Raw genomic sequence first — 13,273 nt, forward strand, 5'->3', positions numbered from 1 at the left:
TGTGTGTGTGTGTGTGTGTGTGTATGAAAGCACATTACGGTGTTAGCTTTATTATTTCTATTATTTATTTATTTTTATTCTATTTATTATCTAAGTTTCTCACTTGGTATAAACAACAAGTTTTGATTTTATAATGACAGAATAAAAAGAATGATAAAAACAATAGGCTACAAGGAAGAAATTTTTCTAAATGTTTATTTATTTTGAGAGAGTGTGCAAGGGGAGGGACAAAGAGAGAGGGAGAGAGAGAATCCCAAGCAGGCTCTAGGCTTAGCACAGAGCCCGGCACAAGGCTCAGTCTCACAACTGGGAGATCACGACCTGAGCTGATATCAAGAATTGAACAGTTAATCAACTGAGCCACCCAGGTGCCCCAAAGGAAGAAATTTTTTAAATCCCGAAGGAAACTTGATTGTACATTGCAGCACAGTTTCAAATGCCTTAATAAGTAGTACCTCTTGATAAAGATACTTTCCAGACATATTTCAACTTGATATGAGCCCAAAATGATGAAGAAATACAAGGAACTGCCAAGAGTATGTGTTTGATCTGTGGTGGGCTGATGCAGTGGAAAAGGTAGATACCCTTCCTCAGTTCCTGATTTATTTCTTACATGACAGATACACCTATGGGAAACCTGTCCCAGGACTTGCAACTGCGAGCCTGTGCAGAAAATTACTTCATCATTCCATTGTCAAAAGAACGAGTTCTGTGAGAAATTCAGTCAAGAGGTTAGTCTACAATGTTCTCGCTAGGGACTATCATTGTTGACAATAGCTACCCTATTTTACTAACTTGAAAGAAGACATCGGAGCAAGCTTATCCCAATATATTCCCCACCAAAAAAAAGAAAGAATTTCTATTCTTAGTCAATAAAATTCTCATTTTGGTGACTAACCCTTAGAGAGCAGATGTGAATATTAAAGGCCAACTAACATGTTTAACCCAAAGAAATTGTCTCGGCATCAGAAAGAAAATGATAAATTTAGTCTTCGTCAGTATGGTCTTAATCAGTATGGGACTGATCAATTTTTTTTTTCCTCTCTCAGCTCGACAGCAATGGCTGCATCACCCAACAAGTAAACACAAATGTACTCCAGATTAAAAACATGGGTTTTGAAATGAAACTTAAAGTGGAAGCCAAGATCAGAGAAGAGGGAACAGGTGCGAACTCCAAATTAATGTGGGGAGCGAAACCATAAGCATTGGTTTGTTTTCCGTAACAAAACAACGGCCACAAAGAAGGTGGAAGGACAGGAATTTTAGGACTAAAGTAACTTCCAAGAATACTTACTCTTCTCTACATATTTTTAGACATAGTACTTACTGGAAACGGGACCAGTGAAATCACAAATACTGTAACCAGACTCAAGTTCGTGAAAGTGGATTCACACTTTAGACGAGGAATCCCCTTCTTTGGACAGGTAGAGTATATTGCAATTCACAAATAATGAAGTATCTAGTTGTTACCTACCTTCAGGGCATGATGATGTAGCCCACATCTAGTTAGCGATATCAATTAGACGCAAAACATGAAACCAAGAAAAAGGACCTTCCTTTGTAAATATCACCAATCAAATGTACAAACACATACGACAGTATTTTGAGAATCGGAGGTATTATTTCTTTTCAGAACATGTAGCTAATGAAGACTCTTAATGTGATACGAAGTAGTGATTATGTCAAACCTTCTCTCCCAACCGTCTTACAATAAATATATTTCTGCCATTATCCCAGCCAGCTTCAGAATTTTAAGAGAATTTCTCACACATCATTCTCAATTATGGCTGCGAGTATCCTCCTTTATATCCGTCGTTCTATTTAGAAGCAAGTGGATAAGTGGTTTTATTTTTAGGCATAGGACCTATAATAGCATATATTTCATGGCCATTATTATTAAATTATTCTCATGCCTAAGGTATACATTTTAATTTTAAGTAATAATTTTACCCTTTTTATAGTTATTTATAATCATTCACCCATTTTATAATAATATATTTAAAATAACTTATAATTCTTCTCAAAAAGAAACACTTTTTATGGGGCTGCTTATGGGGTTTGTCTGCAGAGATGAAAAAGACATGTGGATCCAAAAACAGAGTAAAAAGGTGAAAGAAATGAGGATACAAGTGGAAAAAAATTTGATTTTGCAGTAAATTATGGAAGGGTTGTTTTAGAGGTTTGCTTTTGCTTTTTTCGTTCAGTTATAGCAGTAAAGGAATTTGTTCCCATGAGTTCTGTCTTCTCTGAGTATTATCCATATAACTTATCAAGTACTTTTCTTCTCTAGGTGCTTCTGGTGGATGGGAAAGGTGTACCCATCCCCAATAAACTTATCTTTATCTCTGCAAGTGAAGCCAATTATCTTTACAATGCAACTACCAATGAACAGGGTCTTGTACAGTTTTCCATCAATACCACTAACGTCTTGGCCAACAAAATTTCTGTTGTGGTAAGTATGAAAGAAAAAAAAAGAAAACAGAGGACAAAGAGACACCTCGGTGACCATTATTTATTCAAACACGAAGAAGCATACATTGTATTTAAGAGATAGAAATGAGAAGCTGTCCAACTTAGGGATAAACTTGGGAATTAAAATTTTCATTTAAAATAACAAAGACAGGGGCGCCTGGGTGGCTCAGTCGGTTAAGCGTCCGACTTCAGCTCAGGTCACGATCTCGTGGTCCGTGAGTTCGAGCCCCGCGTCGGGCTCTGGGCTGATGGCTCAGAGCCTGGAGCCTGCTTCCGATTCTGTGTCTCCCTCTCTCTCTGCCCCTCCCCCATTCATGCTCTGTCTCTCTCTGTCTCAAAAATAAATAAACATTAAAAAAATTTTTTTAAATAAAATAAAATAAAATAAAATAACAAAGACATTAGAAGAGATACTATAGAAGTGTCTGATCATTTCATTCACATTATCTTTAAAATTTTATGTATCATGCAAAAAAAAAAATGCATATAGGATTTGGTCCTGAACAATATCAGTTCCTCAATAGGTGAGTAATTCACGTAATTTGTTTCCTGTTGTTTTTCTCTACGTCTACTCAAATAACCGTAAAAGTGATTGGAACCCCCACACATTCTTTGTATATATTGCCTAATGATGAGGATCAAAAGATTTCTGTAACTAAAAAGACTTTGCTCTTGTAAGCTCAGGCAAATAAGTGGTAAAAAAGATAATGATTTATTGATTCCAGGTTAAATAAATAGCATTGAAATTATTTCCATTTCTCAATGTTGACATGTTAATTCAATTTAAAATATGGAATGATGCTTAATGTTTTCTATGTGATAGATACTTGCTCTTCCTTAGGATTGAAAGGATGAATAGAGTGTCCCTATATTTGAAACTCTACAATCATAGTTATAATTATTAGTATGATATATTTCAGGGCAATCATAAAAAAATAGGAACTTTATTATGATAGCAAATACAAAGGTCCACAAAATACACCTAGTAAATTCAGAAAAAGAAAGGATGTGTACTCATAAAATAGCTAAGGAGCAACCACTGTGGGGGCAATAAATAGAATTATCTCCTAGACAACATTTTCAAGGTGTAAAGGTCCAAAAACTACCAGGGCTTAAAAATCCAAAGTCATAGTAATGATAAGAAGCATAGATGATAATTGGCTGGGATTATTTACAAACAACTTTGAAGCCCTTACAGTTATAAAATATTACATTAATATATACCACATAATTTCAATGAAACCAGTTTACAAGGCACTTCTCTTATCTAAAGATTTCCTTTTATGCTTGTTAAGACTACTTGCCATTCTCACTGGGACGTCATTGTTCCTCTGACCTTGCGCTACAGAAGAAAAGATAAATCAATGACGATTTGGCAAATTCAGGGCAAAGGAGATTAATTTCTAAATATTTCCTTTTAGTCTCTGCAATTTGAGAGGCCGATAATTTGTTTATTCGGTGGTGAACAGGGATGAGGATGATGCACAGTATATGTTAGAAGGGAAGACGCAAAATTTTAACTGTTCGTGTTGGTGGGAAGCTAAAGTGAAGAACTATCGAAACAATATTCTTTGTTTTTCTGTTTTATCAGGCCTTCCACGAGCAAACTAGCTTTTGTTTTAACTATGTATGGTTAAGAGAAGAACACCAGGGTGCTCAGCACCTTGCGAAGCACGCTTTCTCCTTCAGCGGGAATTATGTTCACCTGGAGCCTGTGGCCGGTACCCTGCCCTGTGGCCAAACTCAGATTATCAAGGCATACTATACACTCAATGGGCAGGCCCTTGGGGAACCAAAAGAGCTCATTTTCTATTACCTGGTAAGAATAAGGCTACAAAATATATTTGGAGTTCATCGGTAGACGAAAGTGGTTAAAAAGCCAGGAATGTAAGAATTGCCTGTGCACCGCCATCTTGCTTTCTTACCCATGTTCCCCTTGATTCTTTGATTTTCAGGCCATTGATTCTCTCTGGCAGAGATTCAAGGACAGAAAGCAGGTCTTGTGGGGAGTAAGATGTTGAGAAGTGTGTTAGGCTCAAAAGGTTGTTTTCGTGTTGGTTTTTCATTTCAGTTCATGGCTAAGGGAAACATCATCAGATCAGGAACGCATGCTGTGCCTATAGAGCCGGGAGACAGTGAGTATCTTCAAATCCGTTCCCCGCCCCCCATCTCCTTCCCAACACATCCAGCTTTACACTTCAGTGACAGTTCACAAATGGGGAAATTATTCTCATTATCCCTTGTAACAAGGACACCAAAGAAAATATAGATTCTCCTTATGACTCTAGCATTTTTTTACTCAACACAGTCAACGGATAAATGTGATTGCCTACTATGTGTCAGGCATTCTGCTTGAGTCACACTTTTTTTCTCCCAGTCTGTCTCTCCCAGCTGACACTTCAATTCCAAAATTCAGAAAATCGAAGCTTCCTTCTGTTTTTTAACCCTAACAATAAACGTGTATTGGCCATCTTTAACCTTAGTATTGCAGAGGAGAGAGTTAGGTATCATGGAGATTGAGGAGGAAATGGTGATAGATTATTTTTTTTTTCCCCTGCTGTGCCAGAACTCTGGGCTAGGCTCTCTTATCTCTGGGAAGGCTCGCTCCCTTCAGCACTTAATGAGGATGCATACAGTGCCACCAGCATGAACTTGGGAACCTCACACGTGAATCTGAGTGCACTTCATTAATAAGTCGTGGGAAAGGAAACCAGGATTATTTTCCATTCTAATTAAATCATGTCAAGATTTAAATCACCGAGAAAAGAGCCCATGAGCATGCTCGTAATTAACTGAAATTAAGGCAAATATTTCACCAAACTCCACTGCACCCCAGAGCTAAACGTAACGATGCTTGAAATTATGATTTTCTTAATAGTTTCCTCCCCTATCAGGCTGGAAAAATAAGACATCAATTATATTTTTATTTTTCCATATTGAAACAATATTGGAGAAGGTTTAATTTAAACGAAGTTACTGGGGCGCCTGGGTGGCTCAGTCGGTTAAGCGTCCGACTTCAGCTCAGGTCACGATCTCACAGTTCGTGAGTTCAAGCCCCGCGTCGGGCTCTGGGCTGACGGCTCAGAGCCTGGAGCCTGTTTCCGATTCTGTGTCTCCCTCTCTCTCTGCCCCTCCCCCGTTCATGCTCTGTCTCTCTCTGTCTCAAAAATAAATAAACGTTAAAAAAAATTTTAATTTAAACGAAGTTACTAATTAGCACTCTCACTAATTAAAAATTATTTAGGGGGCACCTGGGTGGCTCAGTCAGTTAAGAGAGGGACTGGTGACTTCAGCTCAGGTAGTGATCTCACGGTTTGTGAGATCAAGCCCCTCCCCCCCCCATCGGGTTCTGAGCTAACAGGCTACTTGGGGTTCTCTCTCTCTCCCTCTATGCCCCTCCTTTGCTCACACTCTTTCTCTCAAAATAAATAAACATTTTTTTTAAATTGAATTAAACATTAAAGAGTGCTGCCAGCTTTGAATATCATTTATCCCAATATTTATATAGGGATACTTTGAGGTACAGAATGGACCCCACAGTGTGCATTATTAGCCTTCCATGCATCTTGTTGCCTGCTTTTCTATTTTCTATGTTCAAGACTGCAATGTGTATGTAACCATTTATAGAAATAGATGACTTCCTGAAAACATTATGTGCTGATCTGATTTTTTTCCTTTCTTGACATTTTAATTCGTGCATCATTCAGAAAAGGAAGATTCTCTACGTAGTAGTATAAGGAAGAGTTTATTAATTATTTACTCCATGAAGGTATCACAAAAATGTAATGAAATTAATTCCGCCAATAATTGAAAGGAATTTCTTTATATAACCAAGTGAATTCACAAGTATTTATAATAGCACTATTTTAACCACACATTGTTATGTTATTAATTATCAATTTGTTCTTCATAAAGATACTGCAAATCCTTGACTCTAGCAGATAAAAGAACCAACTTTGTTCAGAGTTCGTCTAAATTCAACCTTTTTCATTGCTTACATTTAACTTACTCATATCATTCTTTTCTTATACTATTCTGCAGTTTTGATATCAAGGTGCAAATTACTAATTTCAGAACAATGTCTGAGTCTCTTTTAAGCGCAGAATTCAGATGTTCAGTGACCAAGCCTTCACAAAATTCATTACTTAAAGGTTACCTTCTTTCCAGTATTCCCTGGGTGGGGGGGAAATCTGCCATAATTTCTTTTTCTGATTTTGTGATACTTCAACCTACTCTTACCTACCATGGTTCACTCCAGACACAGCAATACAAGGGTTGAAATCACCCTCTTTTCACAGCAAAACTTTCCTTTTTAGGGATCTAAGTTAAAACTTGATCCCTCCAATGAGACAATAATACGAATGCCATGACACTGCCTTGGCCATTCCAAAGGACTGAGGGAGGGGGGAAGTGAGTGGTCAAATGGACATAGCATTTCAGATTTCCAACATGAGAAAGTTCTGGAGATTTGTTTCACAACAAAGTGAATATCCTTAATACGACTGAACTGTACACTTTAAAATGGTTTAACATCGTTGGGGAGCCTGGGTGGCTCAGTCTGTTGAGCGTCTGATCTCGCAGTTCATGAGTTCGAGCCCCGTGTTGGGCTCTGTGCTGACAGCTCAGAGCTTGGAGCCTGCCTCAGATTCTGTGTCTCCCTCTCTCTCTCTGCCCCTCCCCCACTCGCACTCTGTCTCTCTCTCTCAAAAATAAACATTAAAAAAAATGTTTTTAAGAAAATAAAATGGTTAACATGGTGAATTTTATGTTATGTGTGTTTTTTTACCACAATAAAGAAGACATGTATTTGGAAAAAAAGTAAGCCCTCTGATTATATCTTACAAATTATAACTCTGAGAATCACCTCTGGCCTGAAATGGTTTCTAAAAGGAATGGTTTCCATTCATCACGTAAATATATGATATAGACACTCCTATATAACATATATAATAAATTGCTTATTGTAAAGTTTTTAAAATTTTTTTGAATATTTACTTATTTAGGGAGAGAGAGAGAGAAAGAGAGAGTACAAGCAGGGGAGGGGCAGAGAGAGAGGGAGACAGAATCCCAAACAATCTCCATGCTCTCGGCACAGGGTGACGTGGGACCCAATCTCGCCAACTGTGAGATTGTGACGTGAGCTGAAATCAAGAGTCAGACACTTAACCGACGGAGCCACCCTGGCACCTCCCTTATTGTATCATTCTTGATTGAGCCCAGCAACCTTTATGAAATATTCTTCGTACACATATATATGTAGAAAAACGTAGAGCTACTCTAACTTAAGTTGCTTCCAGACCTAGTTAAGTGGAAAATCAGACACAGACATGAGTGTAAGGGACTTTCACTTATTCCACAGCCGACGTTGCAAAGGGGAAAAACAGCCTGTTAATTTCACCAAATAATTAGAATGGCGTTAAAGAGACTACGCCATTGAAGGAGTAGGTACAGGTCTAAACTGGGGAAGATCTAACACTAGTGCTCTGACCCATGACCGTCTTGTCTCATTCTCTCCACGTCCCAGGGACAGGCAGCTTTTCCTTATCCTTCCCTGTGGAGTCGGACGTTGCTCCCATCGTCCGATTGTTCATCTTTACTATTTTACCGGACGGAGAAGCTACTGGAGATTCCGAGAGTTTTGAGGTCGAAAACTGTCTAGCCAACAAGGTGAGAGTCTTCGGCATGAAGTGACAACACCAAGAAATGGAACTATAGGCATCCTCTGTTTGCCTCAGAGAAAACCGAGCCCAGAAAATGAAATTAGTTGCACACAGGATCCCAGCCAGTTAACTGGCAGAGCGAAACCTCCGGGTACCTAGTAATTGACAAATAATAATTTGTCAATTACGCCAAAATGCTACCAAATTTGCTACCGAATTGCTACCACATAGCTAAAGCATAGTCCAACCTTGTGTCCGTGGCGCCTTGTCCACTGATTCAATTGCATGAGGTATGTAACATGCTAAGATTCCAAAGTTCCAAAGACCTTAAGGACAGACAGAAATACCTAGAACCGCCTTATAATGGGTCAGAGGTAAAGACGGGCCTCTAAATCTCAAACAAGCTACGTATCCCTTATGAGCTACCAGTTGTCCCTTTAGGAAAAGACTGAGCCATTGAAGGAACCTTTTCAACAGCAAAGGGAACTTGGGAAAATAGGTTCCTGACTTTAATGTAAAGATGACTCGGGAAATGTGGGTGACGGCAGGGTCCCAAAGGTCGAGGAAGCGCTGACTGACTTTTCCCTCTGCTCTCACAGGTGGACTTGAGCTTCCGTCCAGCACAGAGTCTCCCGGCCTCACATGTGCACCTGCGAGTCTCAGCTTCTCCTCAGTCCCTCTGCGCCCTCCGTGCCGTGGACCAAAGCGTGCCGCTGGCGAGGCCCGAAGCTGAGCTGTCCCCGGCCTCGGTGAGCTCCCATCAGCCTCGTGGGTCAGGAAGGGCCGCGTAAGGGACCACAGGAGGGTTGGGGGTGGGGGGAGGAGAAGCTCCTCTTAAGAGTAAACTATGATGGGGCACCCGGGTGGTTCAGTCGTTTAAGCGTCCGACTTCAGCTCAGGTCAGGTTTACAGGTTGGAGCCCTGCGTGGGGTTCTGTGCTGACGGCTCAGAGCCTGGATGGAGCCGGCTTCGGATTCTGTCTTCCTCTCTCTCTTTGCCCCTCCCCGCTCGTGCTCTGTCTCTCTCTCTTTCAAAAATCAATAAAAACATTAAAAAAAATAAAAATAAATAAATAAACCATTTTTGGTCAATGCAGTAAGTAAGCTTTTTAGACAAAATTGATATTTGCAAGCCTAAGCCATGTACCTCCCGGCAGATCTATTTATCTCTTTAGAGTGCTTCCGATCTGTGAAAATGGTAATAAGTGATTCGCAAGTTATTTTCAATTCAGAAAACAAGTGACCTACTCCAGCTTTGTCAGCAATGATGAGCCCCGGACTAACTAAAATTTTAAGTTCCTTCTTTTTTTTTTTTCCCTAGAAGTGTATTCAGTAATAGTGGTGATATTGGGGGTATCACATTGGTTTTGATTGCTATCATTGTCGTCGTCATCATTATCACCAGCTTGCAGGCCTACTATGTGCTAGGTCTGTTTTAGGAGCTGGGGAAATCGCAGTAAACAATCACAGTCTTTGTCCCTTACAGAGGTGTCGTTTTAGAGGGACGATGATAAGAAATTGCATGTGGCTCCAAAAAATAAAAAGGGGAAAAATGGTCAGTAATTAGCATCAGGTGAAAATACTTTCAAACATGCGGTTTTTGAAAACTATCAGAAGTAGACGGAAATTCAGAAACCGCTTTTCTAACCTATTTAAAACCAGATTACTGGGGGCGCCTGGGTGGCTCAGGCAGTTGAGCATCCAACTTTGGCTCAGGTCATGATCTCACGGTTCCTGAGTTCGAGCCCCGCGTCGGGCTCTGTGCTCACAGCGCAGAGCCTGGAGCCTGCTTCGGATTCTGTGTCCCCCCTCTCTCTCTCTGCCCTTCCCTTACTTGCAATCTGTCTCTCTCTCTCAAAATAAATTAACATTAAAAAAATAAAAACACTAGATTACTCATCTTTCGAAAATGCTCAGCATGATGCAATAAAAATGACATGTTACTGGAATTTGATCATTGTCAAAAAGTTATCACCGGTGAATTTTATAACCTTAATTGCCTTATGCATGAATGTTTAAGTAGATTAATTCATTAACTTGCCTGCCTGGGATTTATTATTATTTGGCAATACTGGAGGATAAATCAGTAATATTGAAGTTTCTTTTGGTTTTGTTCTAGTTTCTACTTCTCAAAATTCATTTGTAGGTATTAAATTTTAAAACTGTGGGATAACTATATCAAGAATCACTGTCTTGTTCCTAATCATCAAAATTAACATTCTTCGGAAAAAAGGGTATCATAAAAAATTTTTTCAACTTTAGCCTTGTATTAACAGGTCAAAATATCTCCTCATAGCATCATAATTATTATAGAAAAAGACAGATTTCTCTTACTACAGTTTTCTATTTGAATTAGAAGAGGGCATGATGAAGTTAACCTGAAAAAAAGGGACTTCTTCTCTCTAGGTGCTTTCTTTGGAGAAATGTCTTTTTTTTTTTCTTTTTTACACTCTGTATTTGTGTAGTCTATTCTGAGCTATTTTTCAGCTCAGCTTGTATTGAACAAGTTTAGTCTACTTTTCAATATTTTTGTGTTTATCCTATTTTGTTTAGTTCTATAAATTTAACAGTTGATTCAATTGCATAACACAGCTTTCAACATTATAGAGATAAAAAAAGGAGTATGAACATAATTGGAGACTTGGGCTCTTACAGTTGTCTTTACGTCACTTGCTTTGACAATAACCTGGGAAATATTCGTTCATCCAAAACAGATGGAACATGCTCACTTATGCGACCATTTGGTTCTCCTACTCAAGAACAAAGTAAATAGGTAAAGAAGTTTAGAGAGTGTTTGTGGTTAGTTATCACGTGCTTCATACTAATGCTCCCCCAGTGTGTTGGCGTTAAACAATAAACATGTATGGTCATTCGCACTTTCTGTGGATTAGGAATCCAGAAGGGACTTATCTGGGCTAAGTGACTGGCTTGTGATCGCACCTGTTTGTCAACATGGCAACATGTTACTAGGGCTTGGCTGAGGTTGGAAGTCTACTTCCAAGATGTGTTGCTCATACAGTTGTTCCTCACCACACTGACTGAGTGTCCTTGGGGTTACCTGAGTGTCCTCAGCACATGGCAGGTGATTTCCTCTAAAGCAAGTGATCCAAGAGAGAGCAGCTAAGGCTGCAATATATTTTATAACACGGCCTTGGCATTTACACACTATCGCTTCCACAAAATGTTATTAGTTATAAGGACCCCTGGGTGGCTCAGTCGCTTAAGCCTCCGACTTCGGCTCAGGTCATGATCTCGTGGTTTACGGGTTCAAGACCTGCGTCAGGCTCTGTGCTGACAGCTCGGAGTCCGGAGCCTGCCTCAGATTCTGTGTCTCCCTCTCTCCCTGCCTCTCCCCCCTCACGCTCTGTCACTCTCTCTCCTTCAAAAATAAAGAAACATCAAAAAAAAATTTTTTTAAATGTTATTAGTTATAGATGTCAGCCCTATTCATTACGGGAGGAACTACACAAGAACACAAATACCAGGAGGTAGAGATTACTGGAGGCAATTTTGGAGGCTGTGTTCACAGTTTGCCCTCTGATTCCCAATGACTTATTACCTTCCCACATGTAAAATACACTCACTTTCCTCCTATGACCCTAGAAGTCTCATTCCCAAATTAGGCCCAGGTACAGTTGATGTTCCTTGGGCATTGTTCCTCAAGTACAATTCCTCTAGCTATGAAGACCTTGACCTAGCGTGTACTTAAGGTGTTTACCACCACACATTCAGCATACAGTGGTGGAACTGACATACTGATACTCCTGTTCAAAAGGGGAAACAAAGGCCCAGAGGAGGTATTGGTCCATGGCAGTTCTGAGATCCACCCAAAGGCTGAAAGCCCTTTGATTAGGACTCACTCTTACTCCAGCCTAGGAAATAAATATCCAAGCCCCTTGGGTCCACCCTACGGATTCTTGGTTCTTTCATTTAAGTCATCCTTCTTCAAAAAAAAAAAAAAAAAAAAGGTGGCCTGAGCTTGCAATTGTGTAGACATTGTTCTGTTGAATATCAGTGATATTCACCTATGTACTTACGTGGTTTTTCTATCCAAGAACAAAGCTATATAGAAATAGAAGCTTAACAGATTGCAGTAATCCCTACCTAAATTAGCGTATTTTTTTCTTTTTTTTTTTTACAGTTCATTTATTTATTTTTGAGAGGGAGAGAGAATCCCAAGCAGGCTCCATGGTGGCAGCACAGAGCCCCACGCAGGGTTCAAACTCATGAACCGTGAGACCATGATCTGAGCTGAAATCAAGAGTCAGGCACTTAACTGACTGAGCCACTCAGGTGCCCCTAAATTTCTCAGGTGATTAACTATTCAGAGACAGTTTAGATCCTTCTTTATTTGGTCTAGTTTTACCTCTAAACACTAGAATGAATTTTTCAGTAATCCTTGATAATTTAAGTTGTACAATCCTTGGAAACATTTTCCCAGGTAGGTTTTATGTCAATAGAACCACAAAAATAAATAAATTACAAAAATAAAACACTGATAAAAACAAACAAAAATTTTAACTTCTCTCTAAGGTACCGACTACTTGAAGGTACTCAAGAAAGGACTGATGGTGATTGTTACCACATTTCTCTCAGTTCAATGCCTATGTCAAAAGAAAAACAGGTAAGAGCTCTGTCTTTGATCTCCCCTCTGTTCCAGGTATATAATCTGCTAACGATGAAGGATCTTACTGGTTTCCCTGACAAACTGGACCAGCAGGAAGAAGAACATGCAAGTTGTAGCAATCCTTATATCATTCTTGAAGGAGCCATCTACATTCCCCTAGCAAGTTATGATGAAGAAGATATGTATGACTTCCTAAAGGTAAAATCCTTATTACCTGTTAATATACCGGCTTATGAACATTTTTATGTTAGTAAAACTATATATATATAGTTATATATATGTATATATATATATAGTTTTATATATATTTACATACACATTTATATATTTATATATATTTATTTATAAATATAAATATATAATATCATATATATATACACATATATATAATTTAGAAATATATAGTTTTAGGGGCGCCTGGGTGGCGCAGTCGGTTGAGCGTCCGACTTCAGCCAGGTCACGATCTCGCGGTCCGTGAGTTCGAGCCCCGCGTCAGGCTCTGGGCTGATGGCTCG

At 39.3% G+C, this 13,273-nt stretch overlaps 1 protein-coding gene across 1 annotated transcript in view; it reads left to right on the plus strand.

The window, feature by feature from the left end:
• The first annotated feature begins 626 nt into the window (after positions 1 to 626).
• The window catches only part of LOC121021926 (pregnancy zone protein-like), a 32,552-nt gene continuing 19,905 nt past the window's right edge, over positions 627 to 13,273 (plus strand). The window contains exons 1-9 of the mRNA XM_040462631.1: positions 627 to 731; positions 1,050 to 1,164; positions 1,315 to 1,424; positions 2,291 to 2,452; positions 4,064 to 4,291; positions 4,544 to 4,607; positions 7,997 to 8,139; positions 8,732 to 8,881; positions 12,792 to 12,956. Coding sequence (XP_040318565.1) covers positions 1,110 to 1,164; positions 1,315 to 1,424; positions 2,291 to 2,452; positions 4,064 to 4,291; positions 4,544 to 4,607; positions 7,997 to 8,139; positions 8,732 to 8,881; positions 12,792 to 12,956 — 1,077 coding nt within the window. The 5' untranslated portion in view covers positions 627 to 731; positions 1,050 to 1,109. The remainder of the gene's footprint in view (positions 732 to 1,049; positions 1,165 to 1,314; positions 1,425 to 2,290; positions 2,453 to 4,063; positions 4,292 to 4,543; positions 4,608 to 7,996; positions 8,140 to 8,731; positions 8,882 to 12,791; positions 12,957 to 13,273) is intronic.

Source organism: Herpailurus yagouaroundi, unplaced genomic scaffold (genome assembly GCF_014898765.1).
Source record: "Herpailurus yagouaroundi ecotype Mexico unplaced genomic scaffold, PumYag 355, whole genome shotgun sequence".
Classification (NCBI taxonomy): domain Eukaryota; kingdom Metazoa; phylum Chordata; class Mammalia; order Carnivora; family Felidae; genus Herpailurus; species Herpailurus yagouaroundi.